The sequence below is a fragment of the Glycine max genome, chromosome 3, assembly GCF_000004515.6.
Source record: "Glycine max cultivar Williams 82 chromosome 3, Glycine_max_v4.0, whole genome shotgun sequence".
Classification (NCBI taxonomy): Eukaryota; Viridiplantae; Streptophyta; class Magnoliopsida; order Fabales; family Fabaceae; genus Glycine; species Glycine max.
In genome coordinates, this window is record NC_016090.4 from 43,007,709 (window position 1) to 43,032,158 (window position 24,450).

General features: G+C 35.8%; 6 protein-coding genes and 1 pseudogene across 7 annotated transcripts; 3 read left to right on the plus strand and 4 right to left on the minus strand.

Annotated features, from left to right (window-relative positions):
* Nucleotides 1-978: 978 nt before the first annotated feature.
* Nucleotides 979-1,587, minus strand: LOC102661433 (uncharacterized mitochondrial protein AtMg00310-like). The gene is made up of 2 exons (XM_006577660.1): nucleotides 1,153-1,587; nucleotides 979-1,065 (listed from the first exon to the last, which is right to left on the minus strand). Exons 1-2 carry the CDS (start codon nucleotides 1,585-1,587, stop codon nucleotides 979-981), a joined length of 522 nt encoding a protein of 173 aa, XP_006577723.1.
* A 680-nt stretch (nucleotides 1,588-2,267) lies between these two features.
* On the plus strand, nucleotides 2,268-6,391 carry LOC100784188 (protein LOW PSII ACCUMULATION 1, chloroplastic). 2 transcript variants are annotated; one of them, XM_003521509.4, is made up of 9 exons: nucleotides 2,269-2,531; nucleotides 2,656-2,759; nucleotides 3,136-3,271; nucleotides 3,669-3,900; nucleotides 4,107-4,264; nucleotides 4,964-5,152; nucleotides 5,247-5,347; nucleotides 5,545-5,641; nucleotides 6,101-6,391. In XM_003521509.4, the coding sequence occupies exons 1-9, from the start codon at nucleotides 2,310-2,312 to the stop codon at nucleotides 6,173-6,175; spliced, it is 1,314 nt and encodes a 437-aa protein (XP_003521557.1). In that variant the 5' UTR covers nucleotides 2,269-2,309; the 3' UTR covers nucleotides 6,176-6,391. The 2 variants fall into 2 exon arrangements, 1 of the variants encoding a protein (XP_003521557.1); XR_413689.3 differs by lacking the exon at nucleotides 6,101-6,391 and having other exon boundaries at nucleotides 2,268-2,531; nucleotides 5,251-5,347; nucleotides 5,545-5,589.
* Nucleotides 6,392-8,491: 2,100 nt separating this feature from the next.
* Nucleotides 8,492-8,839, plus strand: LOC100784715 (rapid alkalinization factor). The gene has a single exon (XM_003521510.2). It carries the CDS (start codon nucleotides 8,492-8,494, stop codon nucleotides 8,837-8,839), a length of 348 nt encoding a protein of 115 aa, XP_003521558.1.
* A 1,286-nt stretch (nucleotides 8,840-10,125) lies between these two features.
* Nucleotides 10,126-11,958, minus strand: LOC100781854 (heat shock factor-binding protein). The gene is made up of 5 exons (XM_006577077.3): nucleotides 11,808-11,958; nucleotides 11,405-11,458; nucleotides 11,015-11,038; nucleotides 10,886-10,928; nucleotides 10,126-10,459 (listed from the first exon to the last, which is right to left on the minus strand). Exons 1-5 carry the CDS (start codon nucleotides 11,808-11,810, stop codon nucleotides 10,314-10,316), a joined length of 270 nt encoding a protein of 89 aa, XP_006577140.1. The 5' UTR covers nucleotides 11,811-11,958; the 3' UTR covers nucleotides 10,126-10,313.
* Nucleotides 11,959-12,532: 574 nt separating this feature from the next.
* LOC100785253 (dol-P-Man:Man(5)GlcNAc(2)-PP-Dol alpha-1,3-mannosyltransferase) lies at nucleotides 12,533-17,448 on the minus strand. Its single transcript, XM_003521511.5, has 12 exons — nucleotides 17,133-17,448; nucleotides 16,872-17,044; nucleotides 16,727-16,795; nucleotides 16,488-16,645; nucleotides 16,343-16,409; nucleotides 16,187-16,240; nucleotides 15,837-15,925; nucleotides 15,171-15,287; nucleotides 13,798-13,934; nucleotides 13,630-13,708; nucleotides 13,112-13,168; nucleotides 12,533-13,015 (listed from the first exon to the last, which is right to left on the minus strand). Exons 1-12 carry the CDS (start codon nucleotides 17,317-17,319, stop codon nucleotides 12,847-12,849), a joined length of 1,356 nt encoding a protein of 451 aa, XP_003521559.1. The 5' UTR covers nucleotides 17,320-17,448; the 3' UTR covers nucleotides 12,533-12,846.
* A 562-nt stretch (nucleotides 17,449-18,010) lies between these two features.
* On the plus strand, nucleotides 18,011-19,147 carry LOC100785785 (translocator protein homolog). The gene has a single exon (XM_003521512.2). The coding sequence runs from the start codon at nucleotides 18,246-18,248 to the stop codon at nucleotides 18,801-18,803; it is 558 nt and encodes a 185-aa protein (XP_003521560.1). The 5' UTR covers nucleotides 18,011-18,245; the 3' UTR covers nucleotides 18,804-19,147.
* Nucleotides 19,148-20,319: 1,172 nt separating this feature from the next.
* LOC100782395 (xyloglucan 6-xylosyltransferase 2-like) lies at nucleotides 20,320-22,141 on the minus strand (annotated as a pseudogene).
* Nucleotides 22,142-24,450: the final 2,309 nt, after the last annotated feature.

The following is a 24,450-nucleotide window of genomic DNA, read 5'->3' on the forward strand; positions in this document are numbered from 1 at the left end:
TAGCATGAAATTGTGCCTCCCTAGCTAAGGAATGGGCCACACCATTTGTTTGCCTCCTAGTAAAACATATCTCTATGTTTGTAAAAAAAAAAAAAAAAGCCTATCTTCGCACAATCTATGAATGGCTCCTAACTCTGATTGAGCTGTACAGTAAGTATTTAAACTATCAACCACAGCTTTACAATCTGATTAAAAAAAACATATTGATAACCCAAGGCTTCGGCCTCAACAGGTTGTAGCATACCTTCTACTAGAACTGATTTAGCAATGATGAATCTGCCTAAACTATCACGCAAGCACATACCAAGACCAAAACGTCTCTGGTTACCAAAAACAGCAGCATCCAAATTACATTTAGCAAAAACCAGTGGAGGCTTTACCCACTGAGGAGGACTAATTTGACGTTGAGGCACACTAACTCTCCTTCTATGACACTTTCCCCAATCAGTTAAGCAATTTGTGGCCCTGCGAACAGTGACTGAGGGGGATCTGTCAGCATCCTCCCACACTTTACCATTGCTTCTCCACCATAAGACCCACATCAGCATAACCACTTGGCTTATCTTAGCTTTTGAAATGCTAGCTAATAATCTGAAAATCAGATCATCAAAACTATCTGCACTGTCCACCTGCACTCTAATAACATTCCAAAAACCAGCAAGCTTCCAACAGACCAGATTACTAGGACAGGCCACTAAACAATGCCATTCATTTTCCAGATTATTTAGGCAAAGAGGACAAATACCTGTACACACAACCCCTTTAGTCTGAAGTCTTAGACGCGTAGGAAGGCATCCTCGGACAGCCCTCCAAAGGAACACTTTCACCTTGTTTGGCACTTGAAGCTTCCAGAGATCCTTCCATCTACCTGCTACTTTGAGGTGGGAGCTCTCAAAAACAGACTCCATGAGATAAAAATAGGCTGATTTTACAGAAAACAGTCATCCTTACTCAACTTCCATATGACATGGTCTTCCCCTAGCTCCTTGCAGATGGGTATTTTGAACACCTCATCGATATCTCGTTGCTAAAACAATTGGGTTGCAAGCTGCAAATTCCAACTCCCTGTATCAACATTAATAATGTCAGCAACACACCAATGTTCAGTTCCCGCTACTGGGCTGCTAGAAACATAAGAATTATCATAATCACGCAACCACGGATCTCAAATGCTGATTCCCTTCCATTTGAGTCCACCTGAGAAGCTTGGATGCTACGCCACATAGTTTGGATATGGCCTAACGAAGCCTCCAAGAAGACCCCTTGAGGGTAGTATCTAGCTTTGAAAACTCTCGAAATTATAGCATCTGGGTCGGAAGCTAACTTCCACCCTTGCTTCGCTAGCATGGCTAGGCTGAACCCAAAAAAGTGTCGGAAACCCATACCACCAAACTCTTTCCTCACCGCCAATCTATCCCAACTCAACCACTTGATGCCTCTTCCTTCGCCTCGGTTACAGCCCCACCAAAGCGAATTAATCATGCGCTGGATCTCCTCCGCCAAGGAAATGGGAATTAGAAAGGTGCTCATACAGTATGCCGGTATTGCTCGCGGCACGGCTGTGACCAACACTTCACGCCCTGCCATAGACAGATGCTTCCCTGACCATAACGCTATTTGCATGTCACATCAGCACCTCGTTAATCTGTTTTAGATTCTTTATGAATGTGTAAATGAAGACCTTGAATAGGTTTTTCTCAAACGAAGAAGAAAATAATTATTTTAGTTCCCAGATTTGAATGCATCATATATGGTCTTTCATTCATATTAATATGGTCTTTCATTCATATTAATAGATCGAAGTTAACCAATAAATAAATTTGTCATATTTTTTTTTTCACTTTTTTTTTGTCATATTTATCAGCGCTCTAAAAATGACTATTTATTCAAATAATTATAAAAAGTGAAATACACTGTTTTTATAATAAAATACTTATTCATAAATTTTCATCAAGTTGTTTATTAAGTTTCTCTTAAACAAAAAGAAAGTGATGAGAAAAGTAAAACATTTTTTTATAAGATAATATTAACTTATGTTCATAAATTATCATCAGTTGATTTAGTGCTAGAAAATCTAAGTAGTTTATAGGAGTTTTATGTTCAAATTTCATGGTTATGAAGAAAATGAAAAGAAGATATGAAACGAAACGGCGTCGTAGCAATCAAAATCAGGGAGCTCTGTAGCTTAAGATCCTCGCCGTCCGTTTCTAAAATTGGCAAAAACTGAAGGTTCAGATTGTGGCTTGTTTGGATAACACGTTAATAGCAGTAACACAGCACTTAAAGGAAAGAAGATATGAAACTTGGCAATGGCTGTGGTTGCAGTGCAGCAATTCCTATGCTTCACAGAATTAAATTGGAGAAATATAACAAGGCCATGCATTCCCCCTCACAGTTCAATTCTCCTACGTTCACGCAAAAAGATTCAATATTCTCTGATTTCATGCTCTTCATCACAGACCCCAGAAGCTGATACTCAAACTGCTGAATCTTGCGTCAATTTGGGCCTTGAGCTCTTCTCCAAGGGACGGGTATTATTATTATCTTCAACCTTTCCTTCCACTCTCTTCATTCTTCTGTTTTCCTCTTTAGTAGAACCATGTAGTTTAAGTGGGGCCTTAAAAGTTCCTTTTTTTTCCTCATTGGATTTTTCAGGTTAAAGATGCTTTGGCCCAGTTTGAAGCAGCACTTTCCTTGAACCCTAATCCGGTGGAGGCCCAAGCTGCGTACTACAACAAAGCTTGCTGCCATGCATACAGGTATGAAGTTTTTTTTTTTTAACAATGGATGAGTATGGATTACACAATTTTCAGCAGGTAATTACTAATTAGTATTTTCACCGGTTTAATAGAATTTGTTAGTGTTATTATACGGTGGTAGTTCTTATTCAGTCAGACTGAACACACTACTTGAGTCATGGGACTTGTATATTGTGAAATGGTAAGGCAAGGAATGACTAAGCAAGTGGGCATCTCTAAAATTATTGAATTTCCTCGGTTCCTTGTATTTTCTTGATATAATAAATCATATGACAAAAAAAATCAATTGGTTTTCACGGGGGACTGGTTAGCGAATACTTCTATTTTTATCTTTGCATTCTAATCTAAATGTTGTCTGGTCATTATTTTCATAAAGGGGAGAAGGAAAGAAAGCAGCCGATTGTCTCCGCACTGCTTTGAGGGAATACGATCTAAAATTTGGTACAATTCTCAATGATCCTGACTTGGCCTCTTTCAGAGCTTTGCCTGAATTCAAAGAACTACAAGAAGAGGTTTCCTTAATAGTTCTCAAGCATTTTGTAATGCTAAGTTGTCTGATCTTTGTGTGCTTTAATATAGCTGTCAATGACCAATTTTCCTAAAAGTTTAGCTGTTAAATGAAGGTCCATGAATAACTTAGTATATATCTCTAACAGTAGTGTTCTGAAGATTAATATATTCTGTAAAACAGTTGATATAAAAAGTATTTGCCTCTTATTTTTCCTCCCCTTGCCCCAATTGCTAATTTTCTACTATTTTACAGCCTGAAATATGAAAGGATAACATTCATAGTTGGGGGAAAATCATTTGAAAGGAACTTATCTCCCTCATTATAATTCTGTCTAATTGAATGTAAAATATGAGAAGTTTTTAGCATTGATTATTATTACTGTCCTGCCATGTAACCAGGCTAGGCTGGGTGGGGAAGATATCGGCTACAGTTTTCGGCGAGATCTAAAACTTATTAGTGAAGTCCAAGCACCATTTCGTGGGGTTAGGAGATTCTTTTATGTAGCATTTACAGCAGCCGCAGGAATATCATTGTTTTTTACTTTGCCCAGGCTATTACGTGCAATTAATGGTGGTGATGGTGCTCCTGATCTCTTGGCAACTGCTGGGAATGCTGCCATTAATATTGGAGGTGAACAATGATCTATTTAGCTCCCTGAAAAACAATTCAGGATCAATTTATACTTACTAAATTTAGTGTTACTCTCTCTGTGTCTTTGTCTCTTTGTTGCTTGTGTGTGTTTGTTCTCTTTCAAGATAATTGCAATGTAGTATCTGAGAAAATACCTTTTACATTGCTTCATTAAATGACTAAGCACCAGAATCAGCAATGTGCAGGTATTGTTGTTCTTGTGGCATTATTCTTTTGGGACAATAAAAAAGAGGAGGAACAACTTGCACAAATATCTCGAGATGAGACACTATCAAGGTTGCCTTTGTGCCTTTCAACTAATCGTGTAGTTGAACTTGTGCAGCTACGAGATACAGTTCGACCAGTCAGTATCTGTGTTCTTTTTACCTCTGCTCTGTTCTCTCTCTCTCTACCACATTATGTTGGGTTTTTTCTTTTTGCTTTACTATTTATACACTTGTTCATTTCTGTCTCCTTTTTCTTCTCTTCTATTTTTCACTTTTCTTGGAGGAGGGGGTTCTTGCAGTAACTTAAATATTTCTCCTGTATTAGGTTTTGAAGCATAGAAAAGGGGAGGGGGGTGGGGGGGGGGGGCTTCAAAACATGTGCATCACGAATAAATGGCAACTAACAAGAATTTTAAATGATTTTATATACGTACATAGATACATACACACTCACAAGGTAATTAATTTTGAACTTATTTACTTGTTGATATTTATCAGTTTATCATAAGTATACTGCATATAAAGTGATTATTACCTTAAGACATTTCAAAACAAAATGAAAGTCATATACACTCATGGGACATTTATGAGGGAGGAAGGAGGAGCTTTATCAAAATTCTTTCAATTTTACAAAATGAGTTGATAAATTTCTCTCTGCGTAGAGCTTATATGTCTTTTATAGAAAAAAATATACAATATGATAATAGAAAAGAAAAACTTATAAGAAATATTTCATTACCACACCACATAACTTTTCAAATGGTAACCTTACTCCCTTTCGTTCTTTTCCTTTTCAACATGAATGTTTCATGCTATTACTGAAGCTTTGGTTTTAGGTTATATTAGCAGGAAAAAAGGAAACAGTTTCTTTGGCTATGCAAAGAGCAGAGAGATTTCGAACTGAGCTCCTTAGGCGTGGTGTTCTGTTAGTTCCTGTTATCTGGGGAGAAGGTCAGGAAACAAAACTTGAGAAAAAAGGGTTTGGCCTAAAGCCAAAGGCAGCTGAAGCTCTTTCTTCTATTGGGGTAACAGTGTACCATCTACCTTCATCAATCCTGCTCTTCATCCAAAGCTTTTGTTTCTTTGATGAGATGACACTAACCCATAAAACTTTGCTAGGAAGATTTTGAGAAGAGAGCGCAGTCCATAACTGCAAAATCGAAGTTGAAATCTGAAATTAGGTTCAAGGCTGAGGTTGTATCACCAGTGGAATGGGAACGGTAATATGCTCTGATTTCTTGGCTACTATTGTAATCTATTTCTTCATTAAATGAGGGGAAATTAGCATCAGCATATAGTCAAAGGGTGGATTGATGTAAACTAAGAAGAGCATGGCAGAGAAAGGTGGAGAGAGAGAGAGAGAGAGAAAAAGAAGAGTCACTAATAGTTGTATGCTAACTCATGCTAACTTAACTAGGTGGATAAGAGATCAGCAGAAGTCTGAAGGAGTTTCACTTGGTGAAGATGTGTACATAATACTTCGCCTAGATGGACGGGTTCGAAGATCAGGGAAGGTAAGTTCCACTTCAGAGCAAAGTTGTTTTTCTTTTCTTCCCATTGTTGTGGAATTGTCATGTATTAGTTTGCTGGATGTCATAAAAAACTATGAGCATCATTTTGAATGTCTTCTTTATGTGATAACTTGTTTGCAAAGCTTGAAGATCATTCTGAAACTGCTGTACTTCGAATTCATTTTACATCCTAGTTGTCAGCAATTGGGACATTTTTCACTCGACTAGCTGAATTTGCATTAAGGGATATTATTATCAATATATATTACTTCTCAACAATGAACTGTTAACAAACAGTTTGATTTAAGGGAAACTTTGTGTGACGAGTACTTAAATTAAGGAAATTCACTACCAGGTTTCCTTTTTTTTTTTTTTTCCCTCCCCTGATTGCAAAACTGTTTGTCATACTCTGGCACTATCAGTAAGACAGAAACATACTAATGAGTGCTAATGCATTTACAGGGTATGCCTGATTGGCAGCAAATTGTGAAGGAGCTACCACCAATGGAGGCATTTTTAAGCAAGATAGAAAGATGAGAAGTATTGTTGAGAATTCAGAGGGTGCAAATTTGTATTATTATTGTTTTTCCTGTCCCAAGTGTCATTATAATCCTGGTATCACCGTCGTTGGTAATGTCCCACAGCAATATTTTTCTTGACTATTAAACTAAACACTGTACATTCATTCCTCCACGATTACTACAAACTTTTTTTTTATACAATGATCACACTGAGTTTCAAGGTTTCAAGCTATAACTTCATGTACATTACTTCAGTTCCCACGAGTTGGCCGACCCTAGTGATTCCATCAAGTAAATGTTATCGACGAATATTAATATTGATAAAATATTTTGATGACAAAAATATGTTGTACATAATTTGTCAAAAAAAATAAAAACGATGCACTTAAAGCGAAGTTGTGCATTTTTAGACTAGAGTCAGAGATTGACAAGTGACTGCATCTGAATTTATTAACTCTAGTACCCTACCCTACTTAAATCAATTTTGATACAGCCAGTTAAACTTGGTCATAATCATGCTCAAATGGTATTTTGATGTTCAAGTTAATTTAGTTTCCGAAAGAGTAAGAGTAAAGATTAGGTGCTGGTGAGTGATATGACATTGCGACAAGAGTTGACATCTATTGCCATCCTAATTGATTATACCTAAGGGCTAATCTTTAGATTAGTAATAGTAATACCATTCAACTAAAAACGCTATTCCTACCCCCGCTCTTATATATATCGGTCCTGTTGAGGGCAAGTCTTTTGGGCTAGTTCGAACAAAAATATAAAAAGAGGTCTTTTTCAGGTTATAAAAAGAGTTCATGTTTTTTATTATGACATTAAAGTTTGTAAATTGTCCATTTATTTTTTAGGGAAATTTTTAAAATGTTAATTAATAATAAGAGGCTGGTTATATACTACTATCAATTAATTTTTATCAGAGTTATTGTGTGTTATTAAATAACTAAAAATTAAGTAAACGTATTTAAAAAAAGTGTGTTCTAATAATTAGATTACGATTGAATTATACATTAATAAAACTGTCATGTTTCATAATAACAAAAAAAATTACATTATTCTAAAAAAATTCTTTGTTCTGTCAAAAAAAAAAAAAACTTCGTTCTTTATAAACTCAACTCCATCGCAAGCAGGAGTCATCCTATCATTTATAGAAAACCTGAGTAGTAAATTATAAAAAAAAAATGTTACAAAACACAACCAACACATCTCTCTCTGGTCTTAAATTCTCTGTATTTAAAATTATATTGGATACCAAGTGATCTGAGTTAAGTCAGATAAACTTAAGACATTTGAATCCAAGATTTACTTTCTTCGCTCCTAAAACTCAAATCCAAGATTTTATTTAAGGATAATCAAGCTTTTGTCACTTGAATCAACACGTGTTAACGTGCATATTGATTCATTAAAAAAAACATTTTCCAACTTTTCCAGAAAAAACTAAACAAAAAAAAAAAACTTCTTAGGTTTCCACACATGCTCTAAGGCCATTCACAATTAGAGGATGATGCACTCACTATGGAACATACCTATCATCACTAAACTCGTTTGATTTAGAATCGAGTGATTACCCCCTTAAATTTTATTAGCAACTGCGTGGAACATTCGAGCTTATGGTATTGATGTAGCTCTTTTAGGATAGGCACGATTGTTTGCTTTCAGAAGAAGCTGGTCCTTAATGTCAATTAGCCAACGGAACTTGGCAGGTAAAATGACTTATAGTGGCCTGTCGTGGGCAACATGATTTCAAACCCAACATCAATTTTAAGGGCTCCGACTCAACAAAACATTGAATTAGCTGTCTGCGTAACCCATACATCTTAGGCCCAATACTAGACTTTTCAGACTTAATTAGTTAATGCTTTGAATCTAAACCTAGTATCATACTATCATTGATGCCCCCTCATTCTTAATATCATTTTCTCGGTAGGTTTTGAATGATTTATTTATCGTGTACCCAACTTTCTTCTTAGCAATCGAAACACATTTGAACTTGATACTTACTAGAAGGTTATAAGCTATCAACATGTTGAGTTTCAATTTTCTTCAGTTGTGGGTCTTAGAATATTATTATTATTCTAAGATTGAGAGAACCAAACAATTGGTATTGATTATTTTAATATCCTGAAGACAAAAAAAGAAAAAGAAAAAGTGGCATTACCGTAAAATAGTCTCTTGTTATAAAACTGAAACCCTTCTAAAACAAGTTTACCCGCTGTTTCTCCTAGTAAGCTTCTATAAAAGGATAGAATAGAAAGAATGAAACACTTGAAACTCTAGAGAAGAATAAGAGCACCATCACATTCACTGCCATCTTCACTAGAAAACAATGTCAAGTGTTTCTTTTCTTTTGGCCTTGTTCATGGTAGTAGCTTTGTCTATCTTTCCTTCCATAGTGGGTGCAATAGGTGAGCACCGGCTAAGGTGGGTGCCTGAGACAACAACACCATGCCAAAGCTCCATAGAAGAGTGCATGGCAGAAGGTGAGTTTGGAATGGATTCAGAGTCCCACCGGCGCATTCTAGCGACCTCACAATATATAAGCTACAAGGCACTTCAACGTAACACCGTGCCATGCTCTAGGAGGGGTGCTTCCTACTACAACTGCAAGCCAGGTGCAGATGCTAATCCTTACACTCGTGGCTGCCCCACCATCACCCGTTGCCGTAATTCTTAGAATAACAACTTAGTGCGTGTTTGAGTTACCGTTTTCAAGGCTCAAAATTACGTTTACAAAAGGATCTCACTCGTTACTTATGCGTTAGAAGTGCATTGGAATGACTGTCACAGCAATTTGAACTGCAACCCAAACATGTGCTTTCTTTCTACTCTTTCATTTCCTTACTCCTCTGCCTTCTAGTTTGTTATGTTTTACTTTGAATGTTGTTTACCTTTTTGTTTTTGTAATTTTCTGTAAATTAATCTTAACTGGTGTGGCTATTGTAAATATATTTGTGTTCTTTCATACTGCTTATTCCACCTTAAACAAGAGTTTCCATCGCAAATGGGAGGCAAGGTGAGCAAAAACTAAAAAGGGTGTTACAAAGAGGATGTTTACCTACAATGTTTGCATTCATGATTAAGCATAATTTATGAGGAGTTTAATCAATAAAAAAAAGTCACCAATTCAGATAGTGTTGAGTTTTAAATACAGATTTGCAAATCTCAAAATCTTCTATTTTTTTTAAAATGTACATAAACAGCTAGGCAACTATCGGGAACAGTAAGTAAACAGTAGTCAAACCAAATAAATTGTTCTTGTCAACTTTGTCAATCTATAAGAACTTTCCACACTGAATAGATTATCTGGGGCTCTATTTGCTTTAATAGGTGCTTACTGAACCTCACGTGCGAAGAATAGTAGTTTAAGATATGATATATCTAGCTCAACTCATCTTCCAAGAATCCAGAAATATAAAAAGATTAAACTAGTTCAATTAATTAGAAATCACCTAGTATAATTTTTAAAGCAATTATGACAAAAATCAACAATCTTGTATACATGGCACCTTATGATTATATAACTGAATTGATTATACTACCATAATTAAATTCTTGAATATATCTATTTTACTTATAGGCTTCTATTTTGATCTGAAATCAACAACAATAAGCTTTAGGCTAGACTATGTTTCTTTCGGGCACCATGTTGGAGCCTGCTCCATGAGAACGGGACGTGAATCAAACTTCTCAGAGCACTATTACAGCAAAATAGAATGGGGCTGTGTAAGATATCCACAAAAGGACTGAACAAGTTAGGTCATTGACTACTGGAGCCAACATGCGAACTTGAAATTGAAAAGCACACATTGATTCTTATATGATTTGGAACATGGATTGCATCGCAGAGGTTTTGCAACCCAAAACTGATGGAACAGAAACAACCCAAAACATGCAAAGAGAAGGGGCAGGAGGGAAATAAAGTAATCACAATTTAAAATATAGGAACTATCCACAAATATATAGCACCCAATCTAGCCCATCTTCAATTGGAAAAACACAATAAACCAACAGTGCTGTGATTTTTACATAGTTTGAACAGTATGTTTTAGCTAGCAAAGAGAGTTCACTAGATATACAGTAACAAAATCCTGAATGAATCACACGAGACCCAAAAATAAAAGACAAGGCAGTTGAACACGTAACATTACTCAAGCAGAACCCTCTTCTTTGTTTGACTCTTCTTCCTTTGGCTTAGCAGGGGCCACAGGTGATGGAGTGCTCTCCACTCCCATCTCTGATCTTAAATCATTGATGCTTTGCTCCAACTCATTTATACGGTCTCCCATCTCATCAAGTGCAATGACGATGTCAAGAAACACATTACTTGAGCAATTTGAACCAATAATTATGTAATAGAATTGGCATCGTTGCCCATCCTGGCTTAGCCAACATATGACAACTTGCACAGGTGGATGTCTTGAGTTTATAGATGTAACTGTGTGCAGAAATAATAAACCACCTGGGCTGTTGTGTAAATATGCCATTGTATTATATGTTTAAATTTTGATTCCTATTATATAGTATAATAGAGTTGCCCTAAAAATATAAAAGGCAACTAAAATCACAAATGAATATCCTGTCATCTGACCTCTTTGAATCATTTTATTTCAGGGAAAAATCAATATCATGAATTACCATTTTTCGGAAATTAATTTCTTTGAAAACTTCCTATTCAAGATTAGCATACTTTATCAACTTGAAGAGTGTCTAAAAAGGATATTCTTAGAAATGATGGAGTCAGACATTGTCTGGAACCTAAGTTGCTGGAAACAAAATTCTTGTTAGCAGCAGTGAAATACATACTGAAAATCAGCAATGCAGAACTACAAGCCTAGAGTATACAACTCACCATCTGCTGAAGAAGATTTTGCACCTGAAGAGAGAGAGAAGCAGACAAAGGTCAAAAGTTGACATCAAGAGCAACAATTAAAGCATCTAACTAAAAACCTGTTCCCAAATGTTAACAACAGACACATCAATTTTCATATTCCCACTCTCATCAAGGACTTTGGGACAACCAATCAGCAGAGATGGCTCAGAACATTAAACTAGTAATCTAAAATTGTTCTCAAATGTTGCCATCAGGTAGACCAATTTGCATACTATTCCCACTCTCATGGCGGGAAAATGGAATAGTAGTGGAAAACCAGCTACTAGCATTATTGACATTAACATTAACACATGCAGATGAAATCATAGAACAAAACCATTAACTAATTCAAGATGCTTCACAACTTACAAAAGCTGTCATATCAGCAGTGCTTTGCTTTGGGTCTTCTGAATCATGCCCGTCCTGTTATCAAAAGGGAAGATTACGAATGAAAAAGGAACCAAAACATAAAAAAGTGAAATAAAATTCAAATGACATTTATCCATGCAATGCAATAGGCTCCAAAATATTCATAGCGCAGAACAGAAGATCCCTAATTAAGCCATACTAACTTAAAATGGAAACTGAATCGTTAATGATACTCTAAATTATTGAGCATGGACATGTCTAGGGCTTAACGGGCACATTTAGACCCGGTTCATTGGATTTTGAAAAACCTAATCGCTTAAATATTAAAAATGATACTCGTGTATGAGAACAGTTGCAGAATAAAGCCACGCAAGGAATACGAATGAGAAAGAGAGAACCTAACCATGCTCTGATTCTGATCAACGCTGGACTGCAACTCCTTCAATTAGTTTTCAATGCCTAAAATGCGAACGAAGGAGGGGCACTCACACTCGGGTCCATTTAATCCTTATATTCTTCATTCAGTGGGCCACAAGTGTAAATTTGTAATTACAGAACTAACACAGACAGAACACCTTCATTTTATAAAATAAATAAAAATAAAAATTAGATTTGAAATAATTTCTATTTAGATTTTAGAGTGTACAGAATTTTTAAATTACTCTCTCTTCATTTTCTCTCTTGTTTCATGGCCAATGCTTACTAAATTTCACGTAAACAGTGTAGCCTTTTCTTTATCTTGATTTATTATTCTCTTTTTCTTATTAGCTTATACCATTCTTTATAATTACAATAATAGAGCTGCTTATCTACAGCATTTCAATTTTAAAATAAAATATCGATGGACCATTTCGTCATTTTAAAAAAATAGATGAAGAGTCTTCCAGCATTTTTCCACTCCATTCAAATGATTGGTCATAGCATGGTCATTTATTATGCCATTTCACTCCATTAAGAGTGGTTTATTATGTCACGTTAGAATCAAGCATAAGGAGAAAAAGAATTACTATTAATCATTTTTAACATTATAAAAAGAAGAAAAATAGTCGCTTTTCAGTGTCTAATAACAACCTATATTAGACACTGAAAATTCTCATTTCCTCATTTGAGTCATCAAATATCAACAGATTTTTTTTCCCTCGATACCAATTCATTTATTCTACTAAATGTCAATAATTCCTTTTAAGATGCACTCATCACTTAATTACTAAGTGCAAAACTTTCAAAGTTAACGATGGAAGTGAAAAAAAAAAATCAAAATATCTAAAGAATTGTCGCTCCTATATTCTGTTTTACATCCAAGTCCTTAGGCTTGCTCCAAGATACATCACAAACATCTACATCAAAGGGAAAGGAGTGATAAGGGGAAAATCAAAACTCATTTGTCCAAGTCATCCTTTTTCCTCCACAAAATAGGAGAGCAACCTTTGAAATTTGAACTTCTATTTGTTTTTGTGAGAGGATGGTTTATTTTCTTCATAAGGATACTCAGGTGGAGCAGACCACAAACCCCAGAGAATAATTGTGTGAAGACAAAGAAGTAACGCTGAAGAAAGGCTGTTCGAAGGATAGATATTCCAGCACAGCTCCACTCCCACGAACAAAATCAAACTGCTTGAACATGAGAGAAATCGATTATTTACGAATCAAAACAAAATAAAATCGTTAACAAAAATAAACGAAAGCAGGGGATGTGGGTTAATCTACCGCAGCAATGTAGGGTAATTCGTTCTCCACAACAAGTAGGGCAAGCTATAGAAGTACCTGTACCATAAGCCAAATTACAAGAGTTGGCACCACTGTACTTTTTAGAATACAAAATCACAAATAATAATTCTAAATCCTCCTAATCCTTCTACTTCTTTTGTATGATAAGCATTAAACGTATTTACTTTTTCATTTAGAACTTTTCTAATAAATGACAGATTTATAACATCACTCAACCAAAAATGGGAACAACTGTTTTGTGGTGTGCACAATATCTGTCTACCAGAATTAGTTCAAAAAGGTTCAACATAAAAGAATGTAAATAATTTATGAGAAAATACGATCCAGTTTATAAGAGACTTAGTAATTGGCCAATAAAGGGAAAATAGAATGATTATAACCAGACTCTGTTACAAAAGGTGTTTTTTCCCTTTATAAATTATTTTGATGAGTAAAAATAAACAAGCAGCAAGCTAGTAGTTGTATCATTAACAGAAGGACATTCCCAGTAGACTCACCACAAATAGAACTGATAATGCAACGACCGAGCACATACAATGCCAATGAAGTTCCCAACAAACATAGTTGTCACAATATCTGAGCAAAAGTCAAAACTTAGCATCACAGGTCACAAAAAGGGGAAGTAATGTTATCTTCTCAAATCCTACATGAGACTGATTACTTACGTTCTTTATTAAGGATCTTGAGGGATGATGAACTGCTCTTGCCGACCTTAGAAAAAGAGGAAGAGAAGAAAAGTGCAAACTTCATTCTCATAAAGACATATCTGGAATGCAGGAAGTTGCAAAGCCCTCCTTCATGTCTGTAAGCAACTAAATAAGTGAACATATAAAATCCAGCTGCATCAATATTTCAATCCAGATATACATGAAATCCTATATATCCCAGTTATGATAGAAACTTTCGGGAGGCAGGTCCATGACATGGCCAATATTAAAACATTAGTCACACACCACCACCACCAACAACTACAAAAGCCATTTCCCTCTTGGTAGGACTAACTACATGGATCAAACAATGCCGTTGTGTAATGTCAAAAACGAGGTCTCTAGAGAAGCCATATAGATCCAAATCCTTTTTAGGCCTTGTATGGATAAAGTTCTCCATAAGTACTTTGGTTCCCACCTAAATTCTACATCATGCTTATAGGAGAAGAAAATAAAAAGGAAAAGTTAATTTTTCCACAAGTTAAAGTCAACTTATGCACTTTAACTTTTATAGAAGCTCTCATCTAACTTCTTCAAAAGATGAGGTGCAGAAGTTGTTTTTAACTTATGAGAGAAGCTCAGTTCATTTTACTTTTATAGTTTCTTCTCTTATAAATACTTATGGAGAAGTATATCTAAACATGGCCGTAATGGTTTCACTTAAAGCTTTCCTTGGTCTTCTTCTACCCCTAACTATTAGGCTATCCTTTATCTAATCAACTCTACTCATTTGAGCTTCTATAGGTCTTCTTCCAACATGGTCAAACCATCTTAGATGCATTACTATCATCTTTTCCTAAATAATTGTTAATCCTCATCTCTCTAATACATTGATTCATCTTATATTCTAGCATGTATACTCAGCATCACAACAGCCCTTGGTTTTATGCTCTTGATCACACTTCACTGCCCAACATTTGGTACAATAAAAGCATTGCTAGTTCTCATTATCTATTGTGTTTAAACAGAAGATAAAGAACTTATCAAATCTATAACTTGGTAAGATAAATTAAGTTTATTTTTTTTTCTAAAATACATATAAACCCTCCTACTATAGGTTAATAGCAGAAAATCCTTAAAACTCAGTAATTCAACTCCCTAAATTTAATAAATTGGGCAAGCTCTTAGAGCAAAACAACAAATAACCCCTCATGCATGTGCAGAAAGCCCCTGTTGGTAGTCAATATGTACAGTTTGGTAAGTTCAAGAAGTCTTAACAGAGTTTTACACCAAAAATGGGTTTTGATCAAGTGACCTATAGTCCAAGGGGGTTGCTAGCATTTTCTGTATAGAAAAAATAAAACAATATGAAATAAAACTTTTATACCTACTTGCACCAGCTATAATGCGCAAATGAAGCAAGTGATATGAGGTGAGCAGCCAACAAAAAGATTGCAAATCCCTTGGACACAAATACTGGTTCAGGGATGAATTTGAAGTTAACAGACCTGATAACATAAAATTGAAATAATACATCAGGAACACCTAACTGAACCTACTAAAAGAAAGGCAAAATACACTTACATCCTCAAACATAAGGGTAGCACAAACTCAATACACCAACATCAAGATCCTACACTAAATCCTTTGATGTTTAAATAGAAATGAAACACTCAATTAAATTAAATGGTACAGGTAATGTGTGTAATATATGACCATTCGCCAGAAAATCACAAATCCACCCAACCCAAAAAATGTAAACAGTAACTCCGATCACCCACCATAAGACACCATATCTTCAGCGGCTTATTAGCAATGTATACTTGCATCTAGAAGCACCTATCTAAATATGTTGTTCCCAAGTGCCAGAAGGTTGATGATCCTTGCATAAAATAAAATTTTAGATACCCTTAATTGCAATCTTTCTCTTCTCCCATTCATAATTGTTTGACCACAGAGAAAAGGGCTTTAGATTATACTAAAAGCTAAATTTGTTTGCAGTGTTCATGGTTATCACATCAAGTATACATCAAAGTGCAAACTTAAAAAATAAGTACCAGAAATGGATGAAGACACGGCCAAGGTTGAAGGCTCTTGATATGTATGTAACTGGGTATGAAACCAGGAAAGGAAGTCCCAGTAATATCTGTAGCAGTAGTTAACCATATAGGAGTTATAACTAACATTACCAAAATTGGACATTGCTCACTCTAGAGAACCAATCAATGTTGAAGCCCAAGAGAAACTCACCTGACAATATGGAAAGATTATTTTAAGACAAAAAATACCCAACCATAAGGTTTCTAAAGATTTGCGCACTCTGTAAAAGCATATTGTATGATGAAAATACCAACAGCACGCGACTATAGCATCACAAATATACAAAAGAAACTGAAAAGTAAGTGACCTGAACCAGTGCTGCACCAGATAATGCCAATAACACGCCACTGATGTCCATAGCCTGCATGTGTGAAGAAAAAAAGCAGGGTACATGAGCACCATCACGTAACAAGTCAAAGAATGCAACATACCCTAACTGTAAATATTGCAAGAATGTACGTACCTTCAGCATGAGAAGCAGCAAAGGAGGAGCATAAAGAAGCACATTCATCTTCACCGAAACAGCTCCACTAACAAATAATCACGAGAAGCCACGTAAACATTATATCCTTGCAACAAAAAAACGAGCCTAGGAAGAGAGCATTTACCTAAACAAAATCAACCCAAGATTCCACCTACGGTGCACGAGTAAGAGCAATGCAGCATGAAAAAGTGTCATGGCCACACAGTCATTAAATAAACGAAGCACGAAGATAGAATGCACTCTTTTCGACAGAGAAAGCAAGCAAAGTGCCCACCACGGAACCTGTGAGACACGTCAGTTTCCAAAAACAATAGAGAATCAACATCAATAATAAACCAAAAGAAAATAATATGATATCCTTACCACATCAGTTTTGACATAGACGGCGAGAACGATTGCCAAGTTAACGATATACAACACTCCGAACAAAATCTGCAATGAGAAAAGACATAATAACATAAGGCATCAATCAGTTGCTTTATTAAAAAGGAAGCAAAAGATGAGTGACCTGAGCAGGGTAAACTTGTCCTTCGGTAAGATACTGGAAAGCAGAGTAAATGTAGAGAAAGCCAGCAGGGTAGACGAGAGGACCAGTGTCACCCTTGAGGTTGCGGTAATCTCGTTCTCCACCGAGAAACCCGGTAACCTGTGACATGTAAGCGTCCCAATCTATCTTCGTATCTGAAATTAATTAATAAACGCGCGGTACGTAAGCTTCTGCGTTGAATTGAATTTGAAGGAGAGGGGAGAATGTGGAATTGGAACTTACAGGGGACGAAGGCGATTATGAGAGAGACGAGGACGGCGTCGGCAAAGAGAAGAGCAAGGGCGAAGGGTGTTTTGGGGTTTTCGAGCAAGGTGATTCTTCCTCTTGATCTCGGAGGAGGTGCTGACTGCGTCACCGATTCAAAGGCCATCGTTTCTCTGCTTTTCAGTTTTCTGCCTCCGGTTTCCATTATGTCGTCCACGAACACGATCAATTCAACATCCTCACTTGGATTCCTTGCTTAAAACATCAAACTCCTCTCTCACTTTCACATTAATTTTTGTTTCTGGGCTCGATCCCCTGGGCCACCTGAATTGGGTTTTTTTTTTTTCACCAAATGACTAGACTATTCTTTTTAGTCCAAAAGAGAGAGAGAAAAAAATACTGCTATCTCTTCTCCTTTGTTAATTTTAAAATTTAAAAAGAAATTATTTAACAAAAAGTATTTCTTGATTTTTCTACTTTTTTTACTTATGTTTCTTTTTTAGTAGAGATCGTATCTTTTCTAAAAAATAGTCTTATAAATTTCTTTTAAATCAAACAATAGAATTTTTTTAAGTTTTACAGCTATCTTTTCATCTGAATAATAAGCATGAGTTAATTCTACTCTGTACAAACACTGCTCAAGTAAATTACAGTATTGCACTATGTAATAGAGGTCACTCAAAAAATAATATCACAAGATAAACTTAAAAAATATATTTCATCAGTCAAAGAAATAATTATATTATATTATGAATAAGTATTTTACGTTACCCTAATTTCTAAGTTCCAAGTAATATAAATACTACCTTTTATCTTAAAGAAAATTTCCTAAATTGTTTAGAAATTCCTCTTTCTGGTAGTATATATGTGGGCAAAGGCAATTGAAATTGAGCTAAACACTGAACAGGTGTTGGTGTGGCAGTGGAGTTCTTAATCCGATGGTGTGTGTTGATAGGGACTAGGGAGAAGGAATGGCCACGTGCTGTTAGGGACTGCTTCCACATCTCCCGCGAGGCCAAACCACGTGTCACTCTCCACCAGAGAATTCCACGCCCTCTCCTTTAAAACCATAATGCACCCCTTGCCTTTCTCCACCACACTCGCTTCTCTTGCTTCCACTTCCATTCCACCATGCCTTCTAATGATCTCAAACATCGGGTCACCACCACTACAGCAACCACCAACGACGTCAATAGGACCAGCAGAGGCAAACGAATGCTGATGGCCAAACGCGGCCTTAAGTCACTCGCCATAGCCGTTGTCCTCCCTCTCTCTCTCACCGCCTTATCAGCTTACATAGGCTCCTCCTCCTCCAGTGCCCATTACGCTTCGAGAAGCCCCTTCTGGTTCCCACCCTCGTGGGCCCTACACTTGACGTGTCCTGCTTCAAGCTTCTTGATGGGTCTCTCTGCTTGGATGGTGTGGGCAGACGGGGGTTTCCACAGAAACCCCATGGCTCTGTTGCTTTACTTCACTCAGCTCCTCTTCACGGTGCTGTGGGACCCCCTTGTCTTTGCCCTTGGGGCAACACGGCTAGGCTTAATCTTGTGTGTTTCCTTATTTCTCACCCAGTTTGGCTGCATGCGCTTGTTTCGCCCTTTCAATCCCATCGCTGCTGATTTGATAAAGCCTTGTTTGGCATGGGTTGCTTTCCTCTCTATTCTAAATCTTAAGCTCCTTTTTGTCTGAACCAACCAATGCTTATGCATACATGATGTTACATATATATAGCTATAATCCAAACAGTGTTGCGTTGCGTTACGTTGCGTATAATTGCTCTGTAAACAATCTGCTTAGTCACCTATTAGACACGCGTGTTGTAAATACTAGTCTTCTTTTTTCTCTGGCTTGGAACCACGACTTGTGCTCTTTTACTTCGTTCCAAAAAGATTGAGATGTGTTAAATTTGAGAAGCAGTGTTGCCTTTTTCCAACTCATGAGGGATGCATAGACTGTGTATTTAGAAACGTTGCAGTAGTTTTGTTTGTTTCACTGGCTCAATTTTAATTCAAATAAATTTCTTTAGTACCAAATTACTACACTTTATCGATTTAACTTTGGAAACAAACGCTCTCATTGACATTTTCAATGCTCTTTTTTTCGTTACTCCCTTGGTTGTAATAGTACTCCATCCAGAGGAATGCTACGAAACAACCTGGAGTTTGACCGTAACCTTGATGCAGTGGCAAAAACACATTATTGTTTACAGAAATGAAGATATTCGTCACTAGATCAAACAGCTTTTGTGCAATTCTTGCCCAAATGTCTACGACTACGATTACCTACTTAACTGATAAGTAAGATTGCACGATTTGCTGTGTGAGATGCATACAAAACTAGCGCACAGATTAATGTCATTATAAATGGTAGATTACGAGGCAAATAACTGACACATTTGCCTTCATTTAACTAAACTAACTCCGTTGATATTATACAATGCGTATGTTTTGGCTTTATTCTAAGCGGATAAAGATCGTTGGGAGGAATTTGGAATATCTTAAAAGAATAAATTGATGTACGATTCGGGCAAGCTTACATGTATCTAAGCTATGTGTATTATGAGTGGCGTCACAGAGAAATGAAACCATTCTTTTCATAATTAGATGTCGTAAAATTACTAAGATCACTATAACTCAGAAAGAGCAGATGATTATAAAGCATAAATAGATCACAATTAACATCAAATTGACAGAAAAGAATAATAATTTCAGTTTCAGTGGCAAGCAAAAAGATTCAGATACGGACAGAACACAGTGTTCGGTAAAAATGCCAGACAAAATATGGTTTTTCCGAACACATGTAACCTAACTCAGTTTTTGCATTATCCTAGTTTCTGATAGATATGTCCGATCATCTCATCTTCACATGGACCAAATTAAATTGCAGCTCAGTTGTCATGAGAAAAAGTTTAAGACAATTTTTTTTTTTAAATATCAGAGATTAAAATCCAAAACTCCAAAATGCTAGGATACAGATATACCGGGTCCAAGGATATTTTAACTTCATGACTACAAGCAGAAACCAAGATGAAAGGTACAAGTGACCATGGACAACAAATAGTGATATGTGCAAAACCACCATGCAACTTTTTCCATTACTTCATACAAAAATTGTGTTACAATTCACGGATAAGAATAGCCTACAGGTATAAGTTGAGAAGCTTAAGACCGAGAAAGAGAGAGAGGCTACAAAATAATTAACAATATTTAACCCAAAAAAACGTATATATATCCTCATAATATACTATCTATCACAAATTAAACGTGAGGAACAAAATTGCCAAAATTTGTATGTCTGTAAAGACTGTAACTAAATATGCCACAAATTCCACCAACATGCACAGACATGACGTGTTTTCTGACTAATTAACCGCCTAAAGAAGAGATGAGCTCATTTAGATTATGATACCTCAACTGCTTTAAACGCTGGATGAAGCAACCCAAGTTCATCTTAGACCTCAAGAGGATTGCTAGTCTCATTCCGTATTCTCTTAACTCTCCCCCTACTACCCAACGACTCGTGTGTAAAGCCATAAATCTGCAGTATCTGATTATCCCCAAAATTGAAAGCCCTATCCATCTGCTTCAAGCACCTCTCCACCGGATAATCCCCAAACTTCCCACAAGGCTTGCACCCCACAAAATGAGTCACCAATGGCCACCTATGGTCACCAAAACCAGGGTGATAATTTTCAATCATCTCCTCATATCTATCAACCAGAATCCCCCAATAGCCATGCAAGTAATAACCATTCTCAAGATAAACCTTACCCTCCCACTTGTCCCTCTCCTTAGCCAGCAAATAAACCATTGCAGATTGATCATCAGCTTCAAAAACAGGCCTATCCTTAAGCTCACGCGTGAGCACTTTCCCAGCTTCATCTCTAACTTTCCCTTTGGGCCCCATTGGAGCCCAAGCATCAAGAATATCCAACGACCACTGACAATTCCTTAACAAGAAATTCCCAGTGTTCAACCCAATCCAATTCTTGTCATCATAAACCATCTCATTCCAACCATGCATCACCAAATTGGAGTCTTTATACCTCTCCCACGGCAACTCGAACTCATGTCCGTGAACATGGCATCACTATCCATCCACCATAGAAACTCCACCTCGGGGTGAGACAAAAGAAGCTTCCGAATCAGAGGAAGCTTGGCCCAAAACCCTGCGATTTCAGCGTCGAGGAGAGCCATGTTGTAGAACGCCTCAATCCCATGCAAACGACAATAATCGATTTTATTCTTAATAGCCTTTAGCAAGTAATAATCCCCGACGGGATTCTCGCACGGTTTCGGCGACGACCCAGTTACGAGAAGCACGCGGGGCTTGTTGGGTCGAAGGAAATTCGAGAAATTGGGATTCTCGCGAAGCCAGCGAGATCTTTGTTCGTTCCAGTTCGAGATTTTGGGGCCGAGACGATACGGCTGGTGCGGGTTGAAATTCTCAAGGTTCTCGTCTTCTTTTTCGTCGACCAATATGGTGTTGATGTCGAAGGCGTTGTAATTGTTGGTGGAAGTGGAACTTTGAAACGGCGTCGTGGTGGAATGAAGCTCGGCGAGGAGGCGATGGGGTTCGGGGAGCTTGAGGGAGTAGAAGCGGTTGCGAATGTCGACGAAGTCCTGCTCCGGCGTGCCGAATTTTCCGGCGCCGATGGTGCCGCGCAGGACAATGATGGTGAGGACGAGGCAGAGGATCGTTACCTTGCAATGCCTGAGAGCTCTGTGGAATCTTCGCGCCCTTTGAACTCCCAAACACTTTTCTAACATTCTTTTTCTTTTTTCTTTTTTCTTTTTTTTTTTACCTCCACCGACTCAATCTCCGAGAAGACAATTTGAAAACGCAGCAATTTTGGGACCGGATTAGCGTAATTGTCCTGTTGATGCAGAAACACGATCCTTCGATGGTCACAAGAAGAAGAAGAGAAAAAAAAAAAAAAGGAAATTAAAGACAACGGATTTTCTTTTTGGAAAATAGTTGTGATATGATTAGGATTAACTTGCCCGAATTCAATTTTATTTTCCTATTGATGCTTCGGATTATTTATTTTATTGAATAAGTGATGGAGTATGTATTATTATTGATATCTTAAAAAATATCAATTATGTAATCTCCATTGGATTTAAAATGTGGGTGAATTCTTAATTTAATTAATTATACATTTTTTATTGTACATACAAATTTGCAGGTGTGAATGTGTGTGATTATGCGCTTATTCAACACCCATGCTAGAAATCATGAAGGATCAGGATGGGTTAACAATTGAATCAGGTAACCTTCTTCGTGGTGCTTCAAATGGAGAAGAATACTAATGTTAATGATAAGATTAATAAATTCAACTTTGATATTTATGAGGTTTATTATTTATTATTATTTTTATTAAGATTGTATAAATTATATGAAGAAGATAAAGAAAACTATGTATATGCAATAAAAGATTATTATCATGAAGTGATATGGAAAAATAGTCATTATTTTTTTTATAATAAAAGTAGGTTTAATTATCTTTTCATTTATACCGTTCTACAAATTTTATCTTTTAATCTCTACTTCCTAAACTTTGGTCCTTTTCATTAAAAATAATTGATGTCATTAACTGACCAAAGTTGGCGTGACCTTTAAATTGACATAGTGACAATGACTATGTTTGCTAATACTAATTTTTACATTTTGGTTTCTATAAGTTAAACTAACTTTACCTTTGATCTTCGCACTAAAGCACTTATTTTATTCATATACAAACACTTAAACTTCGTTTTGCTCACTATTATTAAAAAACTTAACATCATTAACAAATGAATAAATGACACTAACATGACATTCATGTGTGTTGCATTGTAAAATTACTTGTTTTAAATTCTTATATAAGCATTTCTTATGTTTTAGTCCCTATTTTCTTTTAATTTTACTCATCAACTCCTCTCTCGTCTTTTCTATTATATGGGTTTCGTTTCTTTTAAATTCTCTTACATCAACTACTTCTAATTGACTCTAAATTGGTGGGTCTTGAGATTACAAAATTTAAACACGCTTCTTGAACAAGATGAAGTGGCCTATGATTAACTATTTGTGTTGATATTCCTTGTAGTGTCATAGACTTGTTGCATCATTTTAATTTTGTTGCATAAAATACTTGGAAACATGGAACTTGTCATTCAATTCCTTTTATACATCACATAATGCTTTGATCATGCACCGTAGCCAAAAATCACCCCCAGACACAATGTGCGGTGGAAACATTTTCAAGTTCAAACTTTTGACAATTTAACAACAATTATAATTTTTTGGGTGGTTTTACAACGTCAAATTTGATTTTGTGCTAGTGTTATATAACCTATAATTAATGGAGTTACATGACAAAAATACCTAAGCATTTAAAATAATGCAATGAGATTTCAAGCGTCTATGCAACAAGATTAAAATAATGCAGAAAGTTCTCGCCACTACAAGGAGTACTGCTATTGCAAATTGTTACTCACATGCCACATCATCTTGTCTAAAAAAGTGTGTCTATCCTCTGCAATCTCAAGGCTCTTCAATTTAGAGTTAGTGAATGAAATAATTAATATAAGTAGGTATAAAAGAAACATAACCAGCAAAATAGAAGGAGGAGGGAGGTGTTGATGAGAAGAAGAAGAAATCAAATAAGGGAGAAAGAAAGAATAAAAGGGATACATATTAATAAGACTCATGATTTGTTTTATAATGTAACTCAAATTAATGTCATGTTAGTATCACATCATTTATTGTTGACGATTTTAAGTTTTTTTTTATCATAGAGCAAAATATAATTGAAAATGTTAGTATAGAAGTTAAAATCGATTCTTAGTATAGAGACTAAAATATAAAAGTTTATATAATTATAAAGATCAAAATATATATAAAAAAATACTATAGAAACTAAAATATAAAATTTTATATAATTATAAAGACATATATATATATATATATATATATATATATATATATATAATATAATATAAGTATAAAGGCTAAAACATAAATTACAGGACATGTAATTATCACTATAACATTACACTAGTGCTACATTAGCGTTTTTTAGCAACATCAAATTATTTTTAACGTCAAAGATCAAAATAAAACTAAAAGTGTTGTTAAAGAATGGTAATTAAATCTAAAATATTTTAACATTTTAATATAAACTAATTAAACGAAATAATTTTAAATGTTATTTATATAGAATATATTTTTATTGGTCTTAAATATAAGAAAAAAATTATAATATACTAACTAAAAAAAATAGTTAATAACATTTAATTGTATCAATTTTAATTAAAAAATATTATCTTCTCAACTTACAATTCATTGAAAATTG

Excerpts from the sequence above, each read along its gene's own strand:
- LOC102661433 (XM_006577660.1), bottom strand. The coding sequence starts at position 1,587 with ATGGCAGGGCGTGAAGTGTTGGTCACAGCCGTGCCGCGAGCAATACCG. Across the intron at positions 1,066-1,152 it reads CATTTGAGATCCGTGGTTGC|GGAGTTGGAATTTGCAGCTT; the intron begins GTGATTATGATA and ends ATGTTGATACAG.
- LOC100784188 (XM_003521509.4), top strand. The coding sequence starts at position 2,310 with ATGGCTGTGGTTGCAGTGCAGCAATTCCTATGCTTCACAGAATTAAAT. Across the intron at positions 2,532-2,655 it reads AGCTCTTCTCCAAGGGACGG|GTTAAAGATGCTTTGGCCCA; the intron begins GTATTATTATTA and ends TGGATTTTTCAG. Across the intron at positions 2,760-3,135 it reads GCTTGCTGCCATGCATACAG|GGGAGAAGGAAAGAAAGCAG; the intron begins GTATGAAGTTTT and ends ATTTTCATAAAG.
- LOC100784715 (XM_003521510.2), top strand. The coding sequence starts at position 8,492 with ATGTCAAGTGTTTCTTTTCTTTTGGCCTTGTTCATGGTAGTAGCTTTG.
- LOC100781854 (XM_006577077.3), bottom strand. Across the intron at positions 10,929-11,014 it reads AAAATCTTCTTCAGCAGATG|CAACTTAGGTTCCAGACAAT; the intron begins GTGAGTTGTATA and ends TTTTGTTTCCAG. Across the intron at positions 10,460-10,885 it reads TGACTCCATCATTTCTAAGA|TTGATGAGATGGGAGACCGT; the intron begins ATATCCTTTTTA and ends TCGTCATTGCAC.
- LOC100785253 (XM_003521511.5), bottom strand. The coding sequence starts at position 17,319 with ATGGAAACCGGAGGCAGAAAACTGAAAAGCAGAGAAACGATGGCCTTT. Across the intron at positions 16,410-16,487 it reads CTTGGGTTGATTTTGTTTAG|TGGAGCTGTTTCGGTGAAGA; the intron begins GTAAATGCTCTC and ends ATTATTTGTTAG. Across the intron at positions 13,709-13,797 it reads CAAGATCCTTAATAAAGAAC|ATATTGTGACAACTATGTTT; the intron begins GTAAGTAATCAG and ends ACTTTTGCTCAG.
- LOC100785785 (XM_003521512.2), top strand. The coding sequence starts at position 18,246 with ATGCCTTCTAATGATCTCAAACATCGGGTCACCACCACTACAGCAACC.